We start from the raw sequence: 27961 nt of genomic DNA, 5'->3' as shown, positions 1-27961 counted from the left end.
ACTCGCGAGCAAAATCTCTGGAATCACTTACATGAAGTTGTTTCGACGCGATCTTGTGTACTAACGAATTTGTTAGTAACAAAAAAAGTGGCACCATTTTAAAGATTAACTTTTTACCTTTAAATTGATACCAAATTCATTTAAATCACACCAGTATTCAAAAAGATATCCCGGCTGATGTGAAGAAGTAAGGAAAAAGACATGTATCAACTGTTTGATACGTTGCGAGTTGCGGCTTACTTACCCCCTATAAAAACACGTGTTTTCGGATTTTTGCTTTCACACGTTAATCCATACACATCTCCGCTTTTTTGACACTTTACCTGGGATTCTACACCTACAGAAGTAGCACAAATCGTTTCACTATCTATTGCAAGAAGGGCTCAGCCAGCGGGCTGTCGCATGTCAGCTCCACATAAGCCAGTCCTGGGTTTCGAAAGTTTTAAGACGCTTTCGGGAGACTGGTGGCTTTATCCCGAGACCAAGTTCTGAACAGCGCCGGTGCATATCGCAGAGGGATGACCGTTTTTTCATGTCAACCTCTCTATGAAATCATCATTTGAGTGGTATCGACGTCCAGCAAGAGCTCAGAAATGTTCGTAGGATAGCTGTTAGCGTGTGGACAGATCGTCTAAGATATAAGCAATAGAATTTGACTCCAAAAAGGCCTGCCACAGGCTCGAAACTGACGGCAGGTCACCGACAAGCACGCTTTCAATTAACTCGCACTTATTTTGATGGGTAGGCGAGTAATGGAGGCGAGTTTTGTTCTCCGATGAATGCAGACTGTGTTTGCAGTGCAGCAGTTAAAGAGGTCGGGTCTATAGGCAGCCTGGGGAGCGATTTGTGCAGTGCTGGTTCGCTGAAACAGTAGCTTATGGGGGTGGCTTGCTCGATTTCCCATCGAGGTGTGTACGAGCAAATTACGTTAACGTATTCTGTCAGAATACAGCACTTTTTTTTTATTGGCCGACATTTTTGATTTTGAACAAAAAATGTATGAATAGTCGATGACTTTTAGATCTCAAATACTCGACGCACAGTGGAGCTACGGCTATGGTGCCATAGTAACAAATGCTGAGGCAGACGTATTCTGTCAGAATACAGCACTTTTTTTTGTTGGCCGGCACTTTTGATTTTGGACCAAAAATATATGAAACGTGGATGATGTCGTCCTTTAACTTTGTCACAGGAATCATCTTAGGTGAAAAAGACTATAGCAGTGTCCGGTTGTTAGTTGAACGAACCCATAGAGGGTTGAACCATTGAACGAATATCTGTATTACTACTCATTTGTAACAGTCATTCCTACTAATATTATAAATGTGAAAGTTTGTATGAATGTCTGAATGCTTGTTACTCTTTCACCCAAAAACTACTGAACGGGTTTTGATGAAACTACAGTATTGATTATAACCCAGAATAACATGTAAGCTATAATTTATGACGATATGTGACAAGCTAAATTCCACGCGGGTGAAGCCGCGGGCAAAAGCTAGTTATTTATAAATATCACAAATAATTGGGTATTTGCCACAACTCATCCCAATATTTCTAATACACTACTTTTTTGAAAAAAGGTGCTTCATTCGGGTCTTAAAAACTTTTAATTTTAAATTACGATTTTGGTAGTTTTATTGAGTTCATAAAATTATGACGTCACTGGCTAGTATTGCTATACAAATATAGGAGTCTCGTTTTGTCAATTTTAAAAAGTACGTCAATTGATTGGTGATGGCAAATACTCTATTCTTTCTGCACTCAAAACCTTAACCATAGTCTTAACCTTATCTGCAGTGCGATTTGAAGTGCATCAAACTAAATGTAACAGAATAGGATATCAAAGTAATACAAATGGATCATAAATTAAGTCTTTTATTTCAGAAAACGATACAATATAGCATAATAGTTTAATATAACAACAATACCATACAGAAAATTTAATTAAAAGGTTCTCTATTGTTAATTAAAAATAAAAACTAAGAATGGTTTCTCGAATGGCCTTACTTCAATCAAATACTTCTTCATATCCCGAAATAAATAAAATATTTTTTTACATTACTAATACCAAAGCAGCAAGAATGTACATACGTTATCATAGACACATTAAAAATAATTGCAACTAAATTTTCGTACATTATCAACATAATACGGTTTAAATTGATAAGATCACTTTCCTTTATACTGAGTACTGTCACGACCAACTGCTACTATGTAAGTGCTACCACATTGATTTGGTCTTCCATGGATCAAGCGAATTTAGGTTAACATCAGTTCCACTGTAAACACGCATTAAATAAATCATGGAGTGAATTTTCCCTATATTGCAATAGAAACACCGAAAACATGAAACATTTATTTATATATATAATTATTATTACCTACTTTGATGCATGCACACCGATCTACCGCGATGTATCAAGTCATCATAAATTACAAATCAAAATTTAAATTATGTAGAAAATTAGTGAATACAAATTTATTTCTTGCACAAAAAACAACATTCTGGGTCAAGCAAATTTATCAACGGACAGACAGGCACTCCTTTGGTCTGTTTTGTCTAGCGCGATCGGTGTCCTCTGAAGTCAAGTAAAAATAATGTTTCAGGTTGCATTAACTATACTTTTCGAAGATGACAATATTACTGCGTCGTCTCTTTATTACTATTGAGTCAGTTGGATGGAACCAACGCAACAACAATAATCATTGTTACAAAATATCATCAAATTGTTGATTTATTGAAGTATTTTCTCATCGCAAAAATGAAGTTAAATGTTGATAATTTCTTTCACGCTTAAAAGTTTTCGAAAATATAATATAGAAAAATAAAAGACCAATATTGTGTATGAAAATTTGTCTACTCAAGTGTTATTTTACTTTGACTGCCCGAATGTGTGATTAATGCAACTTCATAAAATAATTTATTTTTACTAGACACATCGGCATTTTGCCACAATTTGTTTAATACAACAATGAAATTTAATATGCAATTAACTTTATAAAAGGAAATTTCAAAATAATTATCCACATTCATTAAACATTTTAAGCGAGACTGCCTCAATAAAGATATTATTTTTACCGTAACATAATGTCTATGAAATGCAATAATAATCAAGAATTAAATCTGTCTAATCATACTGACACAAATCTACGATTTAAAGGTGCTATGAACCATGACAAGGTCTAGACTCTATGTAACTCTAGACTCTAGAGTTACATAGAATATTAGTCGTGGTGTTAAAAAACAGATCCACGGTTAAATTACAAATATATCTATTTTGTCGTATATTTCACACTTCGCACTGCAAAGTAGTTCGACCTAGCTGAGCTTCGTTCATTGTAAATAAGACCTAATATAAAATCATGAACTTGTACTAAATATACCAACCCCAATACAATAAGTAGATTCATCATGGAAAATTATTTCGACGCGACCAAAAATGATACTTATTTCAATATGTTAAGCTCAGCTGAAGCCAGACCAGCCGCATAAAATCCTAATATTTAAGAAGCGATAACCTCACTTGCTGTATGACACTCCCACTGTGCAAGTATCTTTGTATTTACATGTTCTATGGTAGTAGTATGTATGATGAATGGGTTTTGCAATCTTAGTGGCCACTGAAATAATAACGTGAAATAATTTCACTATAATGTGTACCTATGTGCGACTTGAATTCGATTCGGGACGTTAAGACAAATGATTGAACAATGGCGCGGCGCGGAGCTCAAATCAGGGCGTGAAGCTTGGTTACTGCAGGCACATTAATTTGTATCTAGCAAAGGCATTTAACGAGCCCAGAAAGTACAATGTGTAAAAAGTAAAAATACACACGTTTGACTTTCGGCGCGCACTCTGCAGGACTATCCAAGGTGCTGCACTGTCGGTAATGGAGCAACTTTGACTTGAATGGAGCAATATAAGTAGTTGCCTTATCTTGTAGCTTCAGAACGCTTTTAAGTTTTCAAATAGCTCCATCGCTCTTTACTTATGGTGAGATGCTGACAATATTCACAGCACAGCTTTATTTGAAAATACGACAACGTTACGATTAGTCCATATGGGTATGCAGTACGGCGCGGGATCAGTGCATTCTCATTAAATATTTTAAGCGCACAATGGTGAACGTTACAATATATCTATCACAAAATATAGTTTCTGTTCGCCTACGCCCTCGTTCTAAGCTCCGCATGCATGTATGTATTGTATCACCATACTAGATATTTTACAGGCATAAACACGCAAACGCAATGGCTTTAAAAAACCATTATGGTGCATCTATTTTATGAATACAACAGTATTTACGATAGTTTTAAAATATCAATACAAAAAACGCGGCACAGGTTTGTATTCCTATAAAACTACTTATAATGGCCGAATCGAATAAATAGTCGACACAGATACATTTACCGTATTTTCAGATCAAGTGAGAGTGAAGGCACGGTTATTATTAATGTGAAAATACTAAGTACATAATATTTAAATATTTCAATACATTTATGTAAAATATTGCATATTGATTCATATTACCACTAATCCCTCTCACATTAGGGGCAAGCATTATTTATGTTAGTACGCAGTAAGGAACCTAACAAAATGGAATAATTACAATTAACATGTTTTTTTAATTAATCAATAATATTGTGATATGTGTAGAGAAGATCGCTTTTGCTGAATACATTATAATATATTTAAAGACATTCGATATCGATTGAACTAGCCGGCCGCAAATCGTATCCATTTTTTGCTGCAATCTCATAGTTCAGTTACATCAGGTTGTTCCAGCAGCTACTATGCACTATTACCTCCTTGGCTCCTTTCATTTGGTAAGGTGAGCGAACTTACTCGTGCATGGGCACATGCGAATGCGATATATGCAATGCCTAATGTAAAAAAGAGATTTGATAAAATAATATAATCGTTTTACTCTTTTAATGATCCACGGTAATAAATGTAATGTTTTTGAGGTTTCTTAAAAAAAAATATTTACCTTATTGGCTTTATTTATAGCTGGCTGTAAGAAGTGTGAAGTTTCGTTAAACTAGAAAAATGTTTAAAAAAGTTGTGTGGTGTAAAGGTCAGATAGGTTTGTTGCCATTTTTATATTGAGGGCCAAAATTTTTTGCAAAATTCATCACGCCACTGTGAAACTGATGTAACTGAACAAATAATGAGGTTCCTGTCAATGTTTACTATTTAAACAAAACCAGCCAGGCATACATTAACCTGCTATACTGCTAATTCACTACTTATTTAGTCACTTGACTTTTATAAGGACTGCAGGGAATGATTCTGAGGGAAACAAAAAGTAAGCAATTTACTACTAAAAATGTTAACTGATAGTCGATTGGTGGCTAATTACAATCTTTACAAAAACAACAAATTAGAACACTTATTATCGTAAATCTTCACCACATTTATGATTAAATGCATAAAAGCGAAATGAAATAATAGGTACACATGAAACTTTATACTAGGACCAAAAGTAATAATTACAACTCTATATTAGGGCTAAATAGACATTGTTTTTATTTATGTAAAGATAAATCCTCAAGTTTATGTAAATGAGGAAAAAAACAGTCGCAAGCAATAGAATTATTAAAGTTCTACTACCAACAACCCCGGTTTCGCATGGGACAATTTAATATGTAGTGTATCGCCCTATACAGGGTGTTAGGTAAATGGGTATATGAGCCGACACTAACATGGGCATATAAATGGTATGATGAAGTCAGAAAATTGATATCTTCATTTTAATTATTTTAATTTTCATACAAATCGGATTTCATAAAATTTATTTTGTATGAAAATTAAAAAAAATAAAATGATGATATCAAATTTCTGACTTCACCATACCATTTATATGCCCATGTTAACATGGGCTAGTGTCGGCTCATATACCCATTTACCTAACACCCTGTATAAATATTGCTAGGGAACTTATCTCAATACTTCACACAATGGTGAGAACACCATCATATTATTATGCCACTCAGCATTTTAATCCAAGTACCAAACGGATACTCCAATCACTCACACAGCGCGGGTCAAAAAGCACAACAACGCGGGGCGCGTCCCAAGTTAAAAACCATTAAACTATTGCTTGCGGCTGTCTTAACCTATAACCAGGCTGAGGAGAAGACCTCACATAAAGAAGAACGGTCACGCCTCATACAAAAAAAACCCAGACCCGACAGAAACGAGACATACCTCAGTTTTTTTGTCATGTCTTAATTAGTTAAATTATGTATTTTTTATAGCCAAAATCTGTGTATAACACCAAAATATTACCCTTTGTTTTTGTTCAGGAGTCATCGAGTCATACAAAAAATATATTCTATAGTCTTGTATAATTTAGAAATAATCGAGTGAGATCACTTATCGTTCCATATGTATAACCACCCTGTATAATCCGGCTGTATCTCCAGGTCACCTAGATACATTCCATAGCAGCTGTAATAGACATTTAGGTACATACATTTACCAATTTTGGTGATAAATAGGCATTTTGTATTAGTTTATGTATAACGCCTGAACAAAAACAAAGGGTAATATTTTGGTGTTATACATAGATTTCGAATATAAAAAATATATAATTTAACTAATTAAGACATGACAAAAAAACTGAGGTATGTCTCGTTTCTGTCGGGTCTGGGTCACAGATGACCGTTCTTCTTTGAGCTAAATGCTGTGGATGTACGGTTGAAACCTAAGCCTGGTTAAGGGTCCCAGTAGGTGATATTTAGTCATGTTATTGTAATGATTTGCCCTATAAAATGATCGTGATGACCTATGTAACGGTCGTAATGATTGCAGACTATACGGTTCTTCATCTATATTAATAAACTGAACAGAAATACAAGCTAATTGCTAGTTCGTACAGAACTTTCTAATAATAAATACAAAATTAATAACTGCAAATGGTTAATGTAATGGGATATTAGTATCACGGAAAAATTGTCTAAATCTCAACAGTTTTTTGTAAGTAAAATTATAAATGAAGTAAGCGACATCAAACTACTGTTGCAGTAAATAGGCAAGCAAAGGCACTAAATCCTACTCAATGAGCATAACTATCTTTATCTTCAAAATAACTTTATCTTCTGCATGATACACATAAAAAATTAGACGAACAATGAGTACCCACTTATTTAAACAGGTAATTAGTTAAACAGTACTTCTAATTTTTGTCATTATAACATTACCATAGTTTTTAAGGTTCTTCATAAACTATGTAGAGTCAACTATTAGTGCCTTTACCTTGCTAACAATTAATAAATTATTGTTTTAAACGACTGAATTTATGGAACGAAACGTGACAGCTGTACCTATAATACTTTGTAGGCAGGTACGCACGGATGGGCAAAGTTGTTGATACATAACAACTGTGAGTCACTTACGAACATAAACCCTGGATCGGAGAAGAAAGTTCGAATGTTTGGTGACTTATCCCCATTGACTGGTTGAGGGTTAACAGTGTCCGTAAAAATGACCGAGGTGATCGAAATATACGTTCTACGTGGACAAGTTCGAAGTTGAACTAGGTTCTTATCAGTAATTTGCGTGCATTCACGCGAACCGAACGTTCGTTCCTCCGTGCGGACCCGACTCATGTGTCAGTACATTGTTCCGCTACTAAACGCTACATTCTGCTGTAGGTACGAGTCTGTTTATTGAACTTGAATAGTTGGCAACAATTTACTATTGAGAGGTCGCGTCGTAATTATGAGCTCAAAAACTAAGCTTCCAGGTAGTTCTCATATAATCCTTAAGCTGCCTTGTGCGAGAGGGATGCGTTGGGTGGCAGTGATCCCACGATTCCATCATTTAACAACATTAACGATTATAAGCAGCAATATCATCGATTAAAACTACGGTTATTTTCTAAAATTAAAAAAATAGAAATACCATAAACATTTTGATTTTTAACGGCTTTACACGTAAACGATTAATAGTAAATGAAGCCCAGCATAAAAGGCACTATTGTGGTGTTATAATACTGTAATATTAACCAACCTCCGCATGATACCGAAAGGAGATTGTTAGAAATGTAAATGTGAATTTTCAAAACGAAAAATCTGTAAAAATAACCGTAGAATCGACGATTACATTGTCACGTGTCGTCATACGGTATCGAATCAATCGTGGCATCACTCGGGAGTGGTGTAACAGCGGTGTTCGTGAGGTGTTGTTGGGTCACCGCGCGCGGCGACGGTTGATTCACATGAGGAACTTGCCGATGATGATGCCGATGAAGGCCATGACTAGCGCGGTGGCCAGCCACGGCACCGACGCGGTCTGCGCCGTTTTCTCCGGCCCGTACGAGTGCGGGCGGACCGCGCGCCCGTCGCCGCCCGCGGACTGGTGCAAACGCAGCAACTCTTCCTGAAAACCCCGCCAACTTTAATAACCAACTAATGCTCCTAAAAAAACAAATAACGCTTCTAAATCTATAAAAATTTAGGCTGAGTTGCACCACCTTGCTTTAACCGTAACTATGAATAACCATAACCAGCATGGGTGTACCCAGCTTCTGCCTTAGGCGGGGGGCAAGACATAACCAGCTTCTGGCCTATCAACCACATTTTTTAGGTCAGATCGATTGACTTAGCTCATTCAAAGCTCCTGGGTACGCCCATGATAACAGAGGTTTTTTTTATATGGAGTTTGACAGACTTTTGACGTCTATTATAGTTGAACTAAGATGGTGCAATCCAGCCTTAAAAACAACCATCGCGTCAGCGTAAGCATAACCTTTCACGCTATAAGCTGTTAACATAGTAGCAATCGCCCCGCGTAAAGAATTCGTAAGCAAAACTTCTCCTATTACTAATTGGACACCTGTCTGTCGCAAATGTATTGTAAATTTCATGTATTTTTATACTTGAAACATTGCATTGCATTCAACTTGTACTGACGGCGATTGGTAACGCCTGTTTTCATAATCATTGTTGATTCATATTCAACCAAAACGTTATGGACTATCACTCCAGTTTTGTTTTACACAATAAAAATAAAATCGTTGTTGGGTAGTCGGAGTAGCCAGTTCACGCTTCACTGAATTAATTTTAGAATTTCGAATTTACATTCGCAGAGGCCTATAATGATTAACACTGTGTAAAGTACGGATCAAGAGTACATAAATAAAAAGAAATAAAACAGTTTGCAAATAAACAATGGCCAATTATTAAAATTGAAAATAAAAAAAAGAAAATTCGCATAACTAGAAAATATTTTCGCAGTGCCAGAAAATAATAACAATTTAGCTCTCTAATAACCATATAAATAAAAAAGTGTATGTAATCCGTCTTATCTGTTATACTTATCAAAGAATGCTTCATCGACTATGGATAAAAATTAAATCAGATCGGTTTGTGTAAGATAATTTATATTCGTAGAGTGAGGTTGAGACAAGGTAATTAACATTTTATGATTTTAAAGTGCTTTATCGCTGGCAAAACTAAGAAAAGCTTGTACAACAAAGGACATGTAAACATAAGATAAAAATAAGAAATTAGAACTAGTTAGTGCCCACTCATTCCTTGATCATCATTTTTTAAATCATCATCATTTCAGTCACAAGGCCCTTAAGACGTTCTCTGTTGAAAATAGGCCACATCCAATGAGTTCCAGATTGACCTAAGCCTGCATCCAGCATCCATTTTGTAAGTAATTGCATTTTCAAGGCACTGTCTCAAATGTGAGGCAGCCTAGGCTTGAGGGCAAATATCTGGGTGCTGAATGAGTTGGGACTATTGGGGGTTGGGACTACGCATCATATAAAATACAGATAACATGCACCATCCTTAAGCCTTGGGCAGACCAAAGGCGGGGCAGTAGCAGCGCAGTTTGAATGCGGGCCCGCGCAAGTTGTAATACAAGAAACTCTTTGAAGTGTGTCACACCAAATTTGAACGCGGGCCCGCGCTCCAACCGCGCCGCACTGCAACTGTTTAACGACAAACGAGGCGGCGCGGGTGCGGGACAGAAGCGGCGCGAACGCGGGCCCGCGCTGTTGTATTACTATGGCGGCCATATTAGCATGACACACCGGACGCAGGGCGGTAGCAGCGCGTTGAAAGCAGTTTTCGAATATTTAAATTTTTGACAACCGCCCGCGTTGCAACTGCTTTGAAACTGCGCTGCTTTCAGTGTGCCTCAGCCGCGCTGCAACTGACCCGCACTGCTTCTGACCCGCGTTTGGTCTGTGAAAGCCTTTAACATTACACATAATCACATCCTTATTTTCCGCAATATGCATGTGCGCGTTTTTCATTGCAATTGATGAGAACCATCGTGTTACATAATTATAGGATAACATTTAACATCATCATTACAAACAAAACATTCGACTTACTTTTAGTTGCAGATTTTCTTGTCTTAATTTGCTCTCTTCTTCCCTCAACATAATGACTTCTAAAGTAGCTTTCTGCAAATCACTTTCCACATTTTCCGATTTTGGGAAAGTCTGAAAGATTTAAATATCCGAGAATTAGTGAAAATAAAGGAATCATGTAATAAACATAAAGGATTGGTGTTGACATTGCAACAAAAAAATAAAATCATGCGTTTCACAATTAACACAAAGATATAGGTACAAATTAGGATGTTAAGGTAGAAAGTAAGTAAGAAAAACAACATTTCCAGTTAGAAGTCACTTGTGTGAATGAAAATGGTCAGTTATAAAGCCGGGCGAGACGCTTTTAAAACAACATCGCGTGATAATAATTATATGTTTTTAATATTATGTAGTGCTCGAAATAAGCTTTAAATAAATAAACCACTTTTATAATAATAAAATTAATATATCCAAACATTTTTTATTACGCCGCGCCGTATTACATTTATGAGAAATAATTAAATTACGCGACGCTTCCCACATGATCAATGTATAACTATAACGGAGCTTTTTCATCGATAGCATAACCAAGATGATTCTGTTGTTTCAAATGTTTTTTTTTCTATAGAATTGACACCAAAATTATACAGGGTGTTAGGTAAATGGGTAGATATATGAGCCGCCACTAGCCCATGTTAACATGGGCATATAAATGGTATGGTGAAGTCAGAAATTTGATATCTTCATTTTAATTATTTTAATTTTCATACAAATCGGATTTTACAAAATTTATTTTGTATGAAAATTAAAAAAAATAAAAGGATGATATCAAATTTCTGACTTCACCATACCATTTAAATGACCATGTTAACATGGGCTATTGTCGGCTCATATACCCATTTACCTAACATCCTGTATATGTCACCGCAAAATTGTGAATTCCGTCAGATTATAATCTGACGTAGTTAAATTACAATCTAACCTAACCTAACCCACTGTTAGTTTACAATCTAACGCGTTATATTATAAGTAGACAGAGTTCACAATTTCACGTTGACATATAGGGGAGAGTTCGGTATATTGTACCGCCGCACTATGGAGCGAAATTGCGATTTATGGACATAGCGATTTTTTTCACAATTTCTATTTGAAAAAAATACCTATCGATAGGTTACGTTATTCTGATGAATAAATGCTGCACAAGTTTTTCTCTAAAACCAATAGTTTGACTGGAAAAAAATATTTTCCATTTTCGTTGTATGGAATGAAACATAAAGTGGTAGATTTCGACTAAGCCTTGACAGATCTTGCTTTGAAACTACTTGAGCCTTGTTCTATGGCTTGTTGACTGTAATCTTACGCTATCAGCGCGCATCCAAAGTTGCCCGTTCACAAGTTATGAGGTTCTGAAAAATTTAGAAAAAAGTAAGTAAAAGTGACTTTTTTTTGGAATATCTTTAAAGATTTAACAAAAATATAAAGATTTTATACGTTAATAATGTAAATTAACCTTAAATTACTGCTAAAAACACATTTTAATAAACTTAAAAGGAATTAAATCAGCGATTTTTTTTTCACAATTTCTGTTTAAAAAAAATACCTGTCGATAGGGTATGTTATTCTGATGAATAAATATTACGAACGTTTTTCTCTAAAACCAATAGTTTGGCTGGAAAAAAAATATTTTCCATTTTCGTTGTATGGAATGAAACATAAAGTGGTCGATTTCGACTAAGCCTTGACAGATTTTGCTTTGAAACTACTTGAGCCTTGTTCTATGGCTTGTTGACTATAATCCTAGACTAACAGCGCGCGCACAAAGTTGCCCGTTCAGAAGTTATGAGGTTCCGAAAAATGAAAAGTAAAGTAAGTAAAATTGACTTTTCTTTAGATAAGACGACAAGAGAAAGGTTAATTACATTACTAAAGTATATAATTTTCATGTTTTAGTTGAATCTTTAAAGATTTATACCCAAAAAAAGATACTTTTACTTACTTTAATTTTCATTTTTTGGAACCTCATAACTTCTGAACGGGCAACTTTGGGCGCGCGTTGTTAGTGCAGGATTATAGTCAACAAGCCATAGAACAAGGCTCAAGTAGTTTCAAAGCAAAATCTGTTAAGGCTTAGTCGAAATCGACCACTTTATGTTTCATTCCATACAACGAAAATGGAAAATATTTTTTTTCCAGCCAAACTATTGGTTTTAGAGAAAAACGTTCGTAATATTTATTCATCAGAATAACATACCCTATCGACAGGTATTTTTTTTAAACAGAAATTGTGAAAAAAAAATTGCTGATTTAATTCCTTTTAAGTTTATTAAAATGTGTTTTTAGCAGTAATTTAAGGTTAATTTACATTATTAACGTATAAAATCTTTATATTTTTGTTAAATCTTTAAAGATATTCCAAAAAAAAGTCACTTTAACTTACTTTTTTTTAATTTTTCAGAACCTCATAACTTGTGAACGGGCAACTTTGGATGCGCGCTGATAGCGTAGGATTACAGTCAACAAGCCATAAAACAAGGCTCAAGTAGTTTCAAAGCAAGATCTGCCAAGGCTTAGTCGAAATCGACTACTTTATGTTTCATTCCATACAACGAAAATGAAAAATATTTTTTTCCAGTCAAACTATTGGTTTTAGAGAAAAACTTGTGCAGCATTTATTCATCAGAATAACGTAACCTATCGATAGGTATTTTTTTCAAATAGAAATTGTGAAAAAAATCGCTATGTCCATAAATCGCAATTTCGCTCCATAGTGCGCCGGGTAAATTGTACCACCCTCATATTTCGTAAAGTATTTATTGAATGTCTGTAATTGCAACACTCAGCGATACACAACTAAAATCAATTAATATCGGCCATGTGGTTTTTGCCGTGACAATAAACACGTGTGTTTTATTTTGAAAAGTATTTTTTCATTGTTTTCAAGTAACTTTTGACAATACATGTTTAGTTTGTAATTTTGTTAAATTTAATCACAGGGTGTTACTAATATATTATTTAGAAGCGTAAATTAGTGTGGATTACAATTATTTGAAACATTTTTCGGTATTTATAAGCTATATTTTTTACCGATTTTTTAAAAGCACTATCACCTAGTCGGCTAAATTGTACCACATCAAGTTCTATGGAACTTTACCAAAGGATTTTGAAATTTTTTTTAGTAAATCATATTTTGAATTTATAATAGCGTAGTTATGTTTGACTAACAATAAATGAAAGCAAAAGACTGGCAAAGTAGATTAGGTACAAGTGTGCGTTACGATAATTGGAATTACAAAACTTGCACTCAAAATCGTGATAACGTGTAAAACAATATCGATTGTCTATGTTATTAACTACTGTTCCTTTTCGTTTCCTAATTTGTTAAGAATGTATCGTATATTATTTTGCCATAGTTTTTTTATAGGCTTGAAATTTATTGAAATCCAATTTAGTAACCCTGTGGTACAAATTATTGAACCGGTTGGCTAAATTGGACCGAAGCTCTGAACTCGTACTTTGTTGATTTGTGCTAAATATACAACAATCATGTTAATTAATACTTATGAAATAGTAAGTTGAATAATGTATCTTTTATTATATACCACGGACATTAGCAAAAACAAAAGAAAACTATGTGTAAAATGGGATTGAAAAAAACTGGTCCAAATTAGCGGACTCTCCCTTACAACTAGCTGTCCGCCCGCGGTTTCAATGGCGTGGAATTTGTCTGTCACTTTATCGCACGCGTCCCTGCTTCCAAAACCGGGATAAAAACTATCTTATGTCCTCTCCCGGGACTTAACATCTCTATGCCAAATTTCATCAAAATCGGTTCAGTGGTTTAGGCGTGAAAGCGATACAGACGGACAGACAGAGTTACTTTCGCATTTATATTAGTAAGGATTCTATTTATCAGAACAGACCGCTGTTAAAAAGTAATTTTATTTAATTAATAAATAAACATTGTCGCCCTTCACATGAAAAGTGCATTATTTGCTACCGGCCTACCATCGAAAGATTTGACCTTTACCCTTTACGCAGGCTTACGTAACTTATGAATAAAAACATATTTTATTTCATAAATGTGTGCATAATATCTTCACTCAGAAACGCGCTTTTGTTCGAAAACTTCAGTTTCATTATGTTTTATACCGTATTCAGTTGAAAGCCGCACGAAGGATGTTCGCAATTGTATCTTCAATAGCGGAGAGCCTTTGCACAAAGCAGGATGCCGTCAGTTCCATATATAAACTATATCATAGTTACGTTCGTAGGTACGTACGCTTGACTTTAGTGCAATTCGAAATAGGTTTGCCTTAAAATTGCTTCGTCTATTGTTTCTGTATTACTGACTATAGCTTTACCAAAAATGCTAATACCAGTTCAAAGGCCAGCATGTGAAGGCAACATGTATAAATTTAACGTGGTGTCGAACAAGAAATCAAGACAAGCCAATCGTCTATTAAATTAACCTGCTTGTACCGTTCATACTTCTGCCATTTAATTGAAAAAAAAAACACGAATGAACACTTGGGAAGCGCCGTCTGCACGCGTCGCATTTATTAAAAAATAAAAAATGATACCGTTTTCGCGCTTAAATTTCCAGATGTGTGGTCATCATCCTTCCGCTTTGCCTCATTTTGGATGAGACTTTCTACAGCGTCCTGTAAGACAATTCGAAAAACATGCCAAGCTAGGACCAACTTAAACCCCTTGAGCAAACAATTCGGGACGAGATTATAAAATGGTCCGCATAGAGTGACAATGGTCTATGGTATCTACATAGGTATTCTGAATAATGAACACAGTGGGCAAATAAAAGTCTTAAGAAGCTCACATATAATGAAAAGGTACAACAACTTCGTGCAGTAAAAGTCCCATACTTCGATTATTTTGATGTTTGATCAAAACAAAATCCAGTACCAGTAAGTCTTGAGGTATGGGACTCAAAATGAAAACGGTTTTACTATGTTTAGGGGTGGTTAGTTTAGTGATAGTAGTTACCTTTGTTGTCGACTTGGCCTCATCGGCCACGGCCACTCGTTTCTTCGTCACTTCGTTCTGCGCGACGTTATCGCCGGCGTCCTTAACAAAGTTCAGTTTAGGTTAAATTAAAAAATATATATATAAAAATCGGATCGGATCATTTGCTCTTTGGAAGGCACACAAATTTTACTATTATGGATAAAATATGGCAACACTAACATCAAATAAACTGTTAATATACTACATTATGTTTTTGAAAAGTAATAAATCTAGTACAACCAAATGGTGTGTTTTATTCATTGCATTATTCCAATTTAAAAATATTACGTAACATACCTACTTCTATGTCTACTGTTACCAGAGCAATGTTAGGTATATTAATCTAAAAGTTCTGTGTAAGCTATCTCCAATGAGCTACTTGATACACTCTGAATAACTACTTCTCGTTCATTACTAAAACAATGAGCAACCCAAGCGCAAAACAATATACGGAGAATCCCTGAAAGCAGGAATTCTCCGACAAACAAATGTCAATATCAATAAATTTAAAAAGCCAATTCCACGGTTTCGTTAATTATATGAAATGGAATGGTATTTTTTAAAGCTATTATTATTTATATTTACGTTATACGCTCCTACTACCCTCACTACGCCCTGCCACTGCCATTGAGTATTGATTGAGCATGAAATATATTTCTCTAAAGTAACTAAACTAAGGACTATTATCGAATTCAATACTTTCTATTCCGCGGATATACGTACACAACTGTCGAGAAATGTGCGATAGCAATTCTGTCACCAGCAGAAATTGACGTGTGCGGAGGCCTACTGACTAGTAGATAAGATAAAATAATGCGCTTGTAATGCGACTTTAAAGAGTAATTCAACTATGTAAGGTGGACTTTGGAGAGATAATTATTTATCAGTTTAAGATGGACTAGTCCCCGCGACTTCGTCGTAGCCGTGAAAATATGTATAGGCTTCGAATATTTTTTCCAATTTACGCAAAAATGTTATTGATGCTCTGCTCCTATTGGTCGATAAATGGGCTATCCAACACAAGAATTTTTTTTTAATCGTAAAAGTAGTTCCCGAGATAAGCGCGTTTAACCAAACAAACAATCTTGTTGTCTTCAGCTTAATAAAAGATTTTGATCTAACTTAAAATTAATAACTTCACTTACGTTCAAATTGCGGGGTGACTCAAACACGCATTTCAGCTTGTAATCCATGAGCTGATCAAGGCTGATCTCTTTCCACTGAAATTAAGTTAACCATTAAATGTTGTTTAAAACAAATGTAATGAATTCCCATTAACATAGCGTGCACATACCACTTGCTCTAAGTTGGTCTTCCCCTCTGGTGCAATAACACTTTGAACCATGAACTTATGTTTATGTTTTTCATTTTGATCAACATAAACGGGCTGTGGTGTAACTGAAAAGAAAATTTTAAAAAGGTTAAATAAGCGTATTATATTACATTTTTTTTTGTAAAATATGTAAAAAATACTTACTTGCTATTTCAACTTTGGAATTCGGCTCAAGCACTCCAGAGTTGGGTCGCACGCAATATTTCTTAGGTGCAGTAGTTTTGATCTTGAAGAGTACTGTCTCAGTGCTTGGATTTATCAGTCGCATGTAGGTGGTATACCCTTGCTCAAACAGTCCTGTGAAATCAACTAAAAATTTCAATAATATTGACCATATCCCATATCAAATATTTCAATTGCAATATTAAAGTTATTAAACGTACGTTTCAGTAACTTTAATAATGCAAATAACTTATTGTTAACAAAATTTTTATTTATTTATTTTCCACACTTATTGATACAAAGAGCTAGGACCCTTTGTTTGCCGTCGACAGCACATCAGAGAGTACGTTTTTGTTGCATTGTGGTACCTATTACCTTACCACCGAGTGTCCATCTTGATGTGCCGTCGTCCATAACTAAAGATGTAGTTATCGTTAAAAATTAAACAATAGCTGGCAGTCTTAGGTATAATATGCTGTTAATTGGCGGTTAATATTACCAAAAGTAAAAAGTAATGTTTGATATACGAGTATTTCAACAATACACATACATAGGCAGGTATTAGGTATGATTATATTTATAACTAGCTGACCCGGCGAACTTTGTTCCGCCTTAATGGCAATAAATAAGCAGACTTTTTTTTAAAATTTCGAACGGGATAAAAAGTATCCTATGTCCTTCTCCTGGCTCTAAACTACCTCCCTGACAATTTTCAGCTAAATCGGTTCAGCCGTTCTTGAGTTATAAGTGGTGTAACTAACACGACTTTCTTTTATATAGGGTGATTGCTATAGTAATTGGCCTGTACATAGTTATTGGCCACCTTGGCTAAAATAAAAATAAACAAGCATATGTACGTTATTAAGAGTGGAAAAGAGACACAAATACTTTCTCTGAGCAATACGCTGTCCAATGTAGTATGTCAGAGTAAGAACAGATGGCACTCTAAACAGCAGAAGCTTTCTTTCGACAACGAGTCGTCCGAGTAGCCGCATGCTTGTCAAAATTTTAAGGTAAATATAATTATGAATATTGTTCGTAATTTAATTGTTTTTGTTTGTTATAGTAATTTTACTGTTTTTTTGTAAAGAGATAAATGGTAGCTTATGTAGATAGATTAAGTTACTTTGTTTTGGAATAAAATAACTTTAAAATTATACCGGCCAATAATTATACCACGTTTCAATTTATTTCAGTTATTGGCCATGGGTGGCCAATAATTAAATTTTACTTTTATTGTATTTTTATTCAAGATTAAGTTAATTTAACCCTTAAATATTTGCTATTAAAATACTAACGTCCTAACCTATTAGGATCAGTAATTAGCCGGGGGGCCAATTACTGACACTTATGCACGGCCAATAACTATTTTTATTGATTTACTTTACCTAGATTGTTACAAGATGCCGTAGGTAACACAGTATACTAAGGTTGGTATAAGTAGTTTGAACAGAAACACTTAAGCAGTTAAAAAAATAAAACAAATAATACCTGAAATGCAAAACATTTTTTTTTATTCTCTATCGTTTGTGGGACTATTTATTATAAGCAAAATGGATTGGAAGCGGAAGTTACAGATGAACCTGAACCTGTATATCAGAGGATTCTGGAAGAAAAAGCTTAAGAAAAAGAAATCCTCGAGAAAGAAAAAAGGGAACGGAAAATTGAAAGAGAACAAAAAAGAGAGGACAGAAAACGGAAAGCTGAAGAAAAGAAAACTGCTAAAATAAAAAAAGTAAGAATAATGTATCTGTATCCAATCAAATCTGTAATATTTGCAAAAAGCTTATAAAAAATAGACTTTTAGTATGCTCTGAATGTCACCGTGTCTTTCATAAATCTTGTGCAACAGCATATTCCTGAAGAAGAAGGAGACAGTTATCTTTGTCACAATTGTTACAATGTTACTGAATGTACTGACGATGATGAGATAGATGAAGAAATCGATAAGAGTGATACTGATGACGAATTCTTAGCTAATCTTAAGGAAAGACAAAATGAGTTAGGATTACAAAGCGTGAAGTTTCAGTGATTTTTATGGGTTTTTTTCGGTGGCTAATAACTGTACTTCTAGGAGCCAATTACTGTGTTTTTGGGGCCAATAGCTAAATTTAATGTGATCTCTGATATTTTTAAAATTATTATTGTAATTCTTATCGTATAACACCAAATAGGTACTAGCTTAAATAGCAGCAATATTGTTTTCTCATAATAAAATATAAAAAGTAAACAAAAGTCGAGTTTTTGTTACATTTTACACAAGTTAACTTACACAACGCTCTTAAAGGGCCAATAACTGTAGCAATCACCCTATATAGATTAATTAATCTATGTTTATAATTTAACAATAATTAAATGCAATATTGCATTTTTCCCATCCACACATGTGAATACATTTTATTTGATAATATTGATGGATACGAAAAAAAAGATACTCATAACTTAAATTCCAATCCAGTGTAGAATATTGGTCATACCGCATCGTGTCTCTATAGAAACGCGCTCGCCAAACTTTATGAATAGTTAAAGAGTGGACTTTCCTATCTTTAGTCCATGAGCTACATATTAAGCATCACTAGAAAACTATAATAATTGTAACCACCAGACACAGAACCAGTTTAGTGTTTACAATAATATAAATAAATTAAAAACACAAATGTTTTTATCACACTTACTAATGTTTTTGGTAACGGTAACGTACAACGGTTATCAGTTACAGTTTGCTATTTATTTATTTATTTATTTATTTATTTATTTAAACTTTTATGCCAAAATATTTTTGAACATAAGGCGAACTTAATGCACTAAAGCATTCTCGACCAGTTTATTTAATATCCGGTTATTTTTTTTATCCACAACGAGGAAGCTCTTGGCCTGTATCTCACCAATCTTAATTTATTGTAACCGTTTCACATAGCTGTTAACCAAAACATTAGCAGTATGAGATTCGCAAACTACCCTGAGTGAATGCAGATTCGCAGATTGATTGTTCAAAGTAGTGGCACTCTAAATAACCACTGCGGATAGAGCTTTCGTGTCAGCGCATTGATTGGCGGTATACACTAAACCTCGTTAGTTTCAGCTCGCTACGAGTACCAGGCCAAATAACACTCAGTCGTAGCCGAGATCATTTCAGACCTGTACGGCTAGCACGAAAAACTTTCGAGTTCAAATCGTTTGCGTACTCGAATCACCATCAAAAGATTTAGTAAGAAAACTACAACAGCGCACTTGTGACCGTGTCGTAAAGTGAATTTAGTATGAGATGTGGTTGCACGAAACTTATTTTGAGAATCAAAATTGTCACGTTATCGTTTAGTTCGAAGATTGAGTATCGAATTTTATCGAATACGCAAACGATTCGAAGACGAAAGTTGTTCATGCTAGAGGTACAGAACCTGATTACTCTATCTAGTAGATTTATATCACGCTAGATGAGTACTCGGCTTTACATAATCCTATGACCACGGTCCAATTACGCATAGTTCTCTACTTTCCATGAACAAAGGGTTCTTTACGTATTTATTTGTAATTGCGTTCTCGAAAATGACGCTAGCGATTTCTATGTTGAGTTTACGAAGCCGGAAAATCGATTATCTGTCTCATTTCTTGGAAAAAAGTTTTCGGACAAAAAGGAACATTGCTAATTTTGCCATTGCTAAGCGTTTTCCTTCATAATAATTTAACGTGCTTAGACCACGAGTTGTATTAAAAATAACAAATTGGTATCGAAAATGATAAAAAAGAATTAATGTCAAAAGCATTATAGGTAATTATTATATTAAATAATATTCAATTGATATATTGATCAAATTAAATTTTTCATAATATTTGCAATTAATCTCCGCATATCACGATTAATTAATAAACGTTAATAATTATTAATGAAGTTTGCAACGAATTCATTTAATAATATAGTTTTTTTTTTAATACGGGCGTATGCATCCCAACTAATCCCAACTATCCCAACTAATATTATAAATGCGAAAGTAACTCTGTCTGTCTGTCTGTCTGTTACGCTTTCCCGCTTAAACCTCGCAACCGATTTTGATGAAATTTGGCATACTTAGAGATAGTTTGAGTCCCGGGAAAGAACATAGGATAGTTTTATCCCGGTTTTTGAAACAGGGACGCGCGCGATAAAGTTTTTCTGTGACAGACAAAATTCCACGCGGGCGAAGCCGCGGGCGGAAAGCTAGTAATACAATAAAAATACGCATCATTCACTGCCTACACAGCTGTACCGAGTCGAGTCGTCGAGCGAGCTTTATTGTTCTCCAACTTTACCTAGTTTATTGTTGTTTATACAGGGTGTTCCAAGAAGAAGTGTCAAGCCGAAGCCCAGAGGTAGAGCATCAGGCTACACAAATCACCGCGACTTTTGATAGTTTTCGAGTTATGATTTTTTTGAAAGTAGTGTTATGAATGTAAATACTTCTGAATCAGCTAAAGCCTGGTCCGTGAGCACGTAGAATTTTGTCCAATGACCCCAAGCTACCCATCCTTATCGCTCGCGCGTAATTATATTGCTGTCGCGACTGTGCGACGCGCGCCCGCAGTGAGTGTGCGAGCGCGACAGCAACATAATTACGCACGAGTGATAAGGATGGGTAGCTTGGGGTCATTGGACAAAATTCTACGTGCTCACGGACCAGGCTTTAGGCCTAGTATTCATCTAATAATAATAAAAAAAATCAGGCATGTAACTTGACTATTCGCACCACAGTGACCAAAAAAGTGCCTTAGCACAGAAATTTAAAACAAGCATAACTCGAAACTATCAAAAATCGCGGAACATACATGGGGGTGATTTAGATAGCCCTAGTGATGCTCTATCTCTGGGCTTCGGTGTGGCTTCGGCTTGACACTACTTTTTGGAACAGCCTGTATAAGTATGTAGTATATGTACACGTGATATTAACATAATTATCGGCAACTTTGCAGCACTGTGGGCTGCAGTGTGCCACACGCGTTAAAGTCTAGCTACCTACATATTCTTTTTAGGACTGTAACTACCAGATACAAAACGTCTATTCAAACTTGCAGATCAAGTGAAGAAAGTGGAATGAAATAAAAAGCTTGTTTAATAATGTTAAAAAACAGGTAACTTCGGAAGTATATCATCCCAATTCTATGCGAATCTCATTAATGGTTACTATTGGCTATTACTTCCCAGTAACTAATGTTTTATGACATGCTTTATTATTAATGTTGTCATTAGGCATAACAAACTACTCGCTAATCTCTCTTGTCATAAATAAAAAAGAGATGAATAGATTCGAAATTTCGGAAATGACGTCACAAAGCCCCAGACGACCGGAACCCGATAAATAGCCTAGTTTTACTTTAAACGAATCTAATATAATCTTCTTTTAATAAGTGTAAATATAGCGGCCGACTAGGTACAAGCAGATTGAAGTGATGGATGCTGCAACTAGGTAGGTATTGTATCAACTATCAAGTAGACCATGAAAGCGCGAACTTATTGGCCAACGGTATCCGGTAATTAATTATGATACTCGTTTTCTTTAATAAATACAAAAAGCTGCGTTTGGCATGTCCGTGCATGGTTTATAAATAAATCAAGTAGATAGTACCTATAGGTGGGTCATTCCACAAAAATATGTCAACTCTTAGTCAGCGCCACATTTCACATGGAATATTTGTTAATATTTTATTCCAAAATTGTTAAATAACAGCTCGCAATGTGTTTTATTCATCACCCATGTATATTTTCTAAAACTGTTTTAAAAAAATCTTAAATTCCTTTTAAATGACCCAAAACGTCATTCCCTAGGCAGGTCCGTACTCCAAAAGTTTGTATTTTGGAACCCATATTAATAGAAACATTAACTTGATCCTTTGTTTTAATTAACGAATAATCTATTTAAACGTAGGTACATTACACCAAATTCTATTAATATTTTGCGGTTTCAATAAACAATATTTTGATTTTCTTAAGTTGAAAAAGTGTCTACAGCGTCATTCCCTCGCCACGCACTGATTTTATAATTTTGCGCTTTAATATGTATTTAGAGTGAATGACATTTAGTTGAGTTTAAAGTACGATACGAAGTTATCCTCAGACCATACTGGCTTTGCGGCAGCCGTTTTTTGAATAAGTGCAAATGTGCCAGTTGTTGTGGAAACATGTGTTGATCCAGTCACTTCGTCAGTCCCTAGTTGAGTAGCTTTATTGATTACAATAGGAAATTGTACATAATTTAATAGTATTTACGTGTGAATTTTCGGCTATTTTCGGCACATTGTATTAAGCATCTTATAATATAAAGTTAATCTGCATTTGTGTTAAGTTTTACTCCAAATCGTCAGTCCCTATACCGTCAGGCCCTAGCTTTAAATGGCACAAGGGACTTAGTTAGTAGTTAGGGAATGACGTTTTTTATACAGCGATAATAACAAAACAACTACATTAAGTATATTAACTTATCTATAAATGTTAAGGTTAAAGTTTTATACTTTATTAAAAGTAATATAAGAGTAGTGTAGTGTGTAAAAATTGACAAATCCTAAAATAAAGCATAAAGTGACTGGCCCTTTTAGACATAACATAATTAATAAATAAACTATAATTTACACTAATAAAGTATTCAAAAGCATCTTAAAAAAGTTTAGGACAAAATGACGTCGAAATTATACAGATTTTTATGGAATGACCCAGGTATAGGTACATGAAAATTTGCAACAACAGTTTTGATATTGAACATTATGCATGGATAGTGTCAATAGCACAATGGAGAAGTTTCCAATTTTTTTCTTTTAATAAAACTTGAAAATATAAGTAAAACTAACAATAATTGTGAAAGAATCATAAAAATATCACTACAAATACAAAAGTTACAGGGCCCTAAAGTTGCGCATAACAAATATGTAGCGCCATTTGATCGGGGTATTCACGGCAGTTATTTGGAGTACAAACAGTAAATCACCCCAGAGCCCCGATTACGGTAACTTTTAACGTCTACAATCCAGACGCGTTTCTGATTCTGCAATACGATTGGTCAAAACAGCTGACGTACGCTGTTGAACGACCAATCGTATCGCAGAATCGAGAAGCGTGTCTGGATTGTTGACGTTAAAAATTACCGTAATCGGGGCTCTGGTCCAGTGCTGTTGACAGATCCATTTTTTTTTTAAATTTAGTAGTTTTAATTTTTCAGCCAGGGTCACTCAAGATTCTTTCTTAGTAAAATTTAGTAACCTTTTCTAAAATTATATCCCAGACCTGGGCTTAAACAAAAATAAGAAGACTGACATAATTATAGTGTCATCCTCGACAACGCGCCATGGGTGGTAAGCATTGTTTTAGAAACTAGGACTGATGGCGTGACATCACGAGCACCGCCTATGTTTGAGTTCCACGCAAAAATAGTGTAGGTATATGTAAAGTATAGGTAATTTAAATAATTAATTTCTCAGCCATTTCTTGATGGATTTCAAAAAAACTCTTTTTCGTCTTTTTAGTTTTGGTCTACATTTTAATCCTATTCAGAGAAATATAATGTTTTCAACATCAGGAAACTTCTCCATTATTACTAAGATAGGAAAGTACTTAATTTCCTATCATTACTGGTTTATTGATTGTTGTTTTCAACATTCAATACTTTTTTTAAAACTTTGCTTTATTGTTTCGCAAGTGGTAGGTATTTCATTATTTAATCTGAATATTTTACCTCTATGATTTATGAGTTCACAGATTAATAGAAATTTCTTTGAATTGAATAAGGCAAAGTTGACATGTTGTATTCAATAAAATCTAATAAATACACGGAATAGGGTACATAAAAAAAAACAACAACAAATTGAACTACATTAGCAGTTATTTAACGATATTGCTTGATGAGAAGGAAAATTCTTATGCAATAAATGAGTTCTGTATGGTGTAAAAATATTAACAGCATACTATATTCCCAAAGATACATGAATAGATGAATATTATTAAATTAATTAAGAACAACTTGCCAATTGCCATTAATTATAGAGATTAAATGAAATTAGGTAGTGATAGGGAGGGATACTTTTTTAAATAATTTTTTTTTCCTTTTTTGGAAATAGTATTTTTTTTTCGTACATAGTTTAGTTTTTAAGTTTGTAAATTACCTGTACAAATTTAATTCATAATTAGTTGTTGAAATAAAAAAGATTTTCTCATAAAAAAAAATGAAAATAATAATTTATGTTTAAGCATGACTAACTTTGTAATTTTGTTCATTAAAACCAATTATATTTCTTATAATAAATTATGTATTATGTTGTACAAATTGTACATGTTTCTTAAATGTTCAGTACTCAAGCATATTTTAATAAAATTTTATTTAATGTTTTCTATTAAAGGTTACAGTGTATGTCCTAATTACCTAAGTGTTATAAATGTAATAATAGTTGTTTTAACGCCAAAAACCATACATAATCCTGTAGATAGACTGGTTCTGTTCAGTCTTATCGAGTCTTCAACAAGACTAAAATTATAACCATGTATAACTAAGATAAAATAAATATGCATCTTTTTCAAGTTATAATAAAGTTTTGAGAATTTGCTTTGTTTTACTGAGTGCTTACTGAACAAATAAACAGTTATCACTTTGCTTTGTCTGCTAATAATAAATGCTATTGACATGACATACAAAAATGAGTTGTTTCAAATAAACATAGTAACAGAATAATAACAATTAATATAAAAAGTAATAACCAAATACAAAATAAGTAAGTATACACTAAAATATTCCCACAGTGAGACTAGTATTTAAAGCTAGATGGATGTTAAGATTTCACTATTATTTTAGAATTAAATTAAAGATGTTGATAAAGAAACCTGTCCACAATGTTACACCGGATCCAAGTTGTAGCAAAAGTTAATACATAGTGTGCATAGTGCACATGATTTTGGCAATTGCCTGGTGGTAACAAGTCTATCTATGTATTTGGTTTCACAATAGTCAACTTTTGTGTTCAAATATTCAATATCTGTAGCACTACTCATTAGCATGTAATGACTGAAAATTACAAAGCTTGCACAGGGTTATACTAGTTGTTTGTGTGCTTATTGAATTTTTTATAGTGATATCTATATTTGCCATGAAATAATCAACAATGGTGATTGTTTATAACCTGTAAATCCTTAAAATTATAAATACCAAAAAATAAGATTACTCTCCTGCTGTTAATAAATTCATACTGAATATTTATTGTTAGCATGAGACATTCGAAAAACTTAATGATGAATATTGAAATGAGCTCATTGCCACAGCAAGGGGCGATGCAATACATCCATAATGTTTGTCGCAGTTGGACACAGACTGGTAGCTCGACTAACATGTTGTAGGTATATCGAAGTTTAGAAACACCCCAGGGATGACATTCCATACAATATTTAGCTCAAACGTTTTATTGCACTAATGAAAATCAACGAAAAACTATGAAAAACATGTAATACCGCACCCTGATAAAACGCCGATATCTGGAAATAGAAACTCCATTTGTCAGCAGTTAGCTAGCTCACGACCTATGTATTATACTGCCCAAGTTTCCAATGCGGCTATTGATGCTTGCGCACATTATAAAATAGGTACTCACCTTTAAACTTAAGCTCGTTTGGCGGCTCTATAGTCAACACCTGGTTAGGCATTTTGTATTATTGTAATTGCTGTATCTCGTTGGCAAAATTAGTAGATGCGGAAAAAAGAATGTTCCGCGATGTCGGCCAAGCGAACGATGAATGACGAATTCGACATGCGCATTGCGCATGCGGTCTCTTTCTTTTTATTCTGGGCCCCTATTCTTAAATCAAGTATTTTATTAATTTTGTAAAGCAGTAATTATTTAAATGTCGGTAACAACGACCACATAAGCTAGTTTTAGGTAATTTTTAAATACAAAATATTACGATGAACTTGTAATTAACCATTGGACTAATGAAAATATCATAAAAATAGGTACCATCAGAATAGAGGCCCTATGCGTAAAAGTTTCGATGCGCGCGCACGACTTGTTCGATCTATATTTACAAAATCGGATACACTTCCAAAAACCCTACTTTATATTTATTTATTTATTCATTAGCATTAACTTAATCAGTCAGCACATAAAGACATAATACATGCATTCATACATTGACCCTTTAAGGGTGTAGCAAAGTCACAATCATTTTAATACTTAGTTAACATTTAACATTAACAATGCTTAACATAATTATACTTTTAAAAAGCGATTAAAGTTACCTGACATCGAAACTAAATTAATAATATGGACGAGTTAATGTGGAGAGATGCTCTAAATCGACTCTTGTACCACCTGGCGGGATAGATTTGCATTTTATAAACTCTCTGGTCCACTGACGTACTAGTATTATATTATCTGTGACTGAAGTAATTAATATGGACTTGGCGTAATGGCTCAAATATAGATGACCTATAATAAACAACTGTCCCACCAAACTCATTGACAAGGGGACGCCACCATCGTTCAACTATACAGGGTGTTTGGCGCATCGTGTGCCAAAATGATTTGGCGTATAGAATGGGTCATTTCCTATATTTTCAGCCCCCATAACACGTTCCATGCCAGGCGGCTACTTTTATATTATTGTTTTTAATAATTTCACCAAAATACCCAAATCGCATCATTTAATTTCGATTTAAAAAAAAACTACTAGGCGTAGCCTCAAAGTGAATATTTCGTTTTGACGTGCATTGATGTAGGGTTGCATCAAATCTAAATTTACTGGCAAATATCATCTACTTTTTTTTAAATTCAGCTTTAAAGTTTTCCGAAAAGTTAAAAATGGACTGAACATTTAAGTTTACATGGCTATAATTTTTTTTTTAAAGATATAGCGATCTTCGGATTTTATCAAAACTTCTGTAGTCTATCCCCATTCAAACGGTATACTAATCTTGTTTAAATAATAACAACAACTTCACAAATTCCTTAAATTAGTGCATTGACTCTACTCGGACTGATTTGCGAAATTTGTGTTTATAGCCCCTTTTTGTGTGAATAGCACGTTAAACACCTAACAGGTAAAAATTGTTTATCTTATGCAATGTAAAAACCTTTTCCCTATCGTTTTTCTATGTGGATTTCT

At 34.3% G+C, this 27961-nt stretch overlaps 1 protein-coding gene across 3 annotated transcripts; it reads right to left on the bottom strand.

Annotated features, from left to right (window-relative positions):
* Positions 1-1859: 1859 nt before the first annotated feature.
* LOC135086764 (vesicle-associated membrane protein-associated protein A) lies at positions 1860-26613 on the bottom strand. Of its 3 annotated transcripts, none has more exons than XM_063981553.1 (8): positions 26452-26613; positions 16840-17004; positions 16657-16760; positions 16508-16582; positions 15342-15422; positions 14921-15001; positions 10359-10469; positions 1860-8386 (listed from the first exon to the last, which is right to left on the bottom strand). In XM_063981553.1, exons 1-8 carry the CDS (start codon positions 26501-26503, stop codon positions 8222-8224), a joined length of 834 nt encoding a protein of 277 aa, XP_063837623.1. In that variant the 5' UTR covers positions 26504-26613; the 3' UTR covers positions 1860-8221. The 3 variants fall into 3 exon arrangements, with proteins under 3 accessions (XP_063837623.1, XP_063837624.1, XP_063837625.1); XM_063981554.1 differs by having other exon boundaries at positions 16840-16992; XM_063981555.1 differs by lacking the exon at positions 14921-15001.
* Positions 26614-27961: the final 1348 nt, after the last annotated feature.

Source organism: Ostrinia nubilalis, chromosome Z (assembly GCF_963855985.1).
Source record: "Ostrinia nubilalis chromosome Z, ilOstNubi1.1, whole genome shotgun sequence".
NCBI lineage: Eukaryota > Metazoa > Arthropoda > Insecta > Lepidoptera > Crambidae > Ostrinia > Ostrinia nubilalis.
The sequence above is the reverse complement of the archived record's forward strand: the minus strand, read 5'-3'. Positions and strand labels throughout refer to the sequence as shown.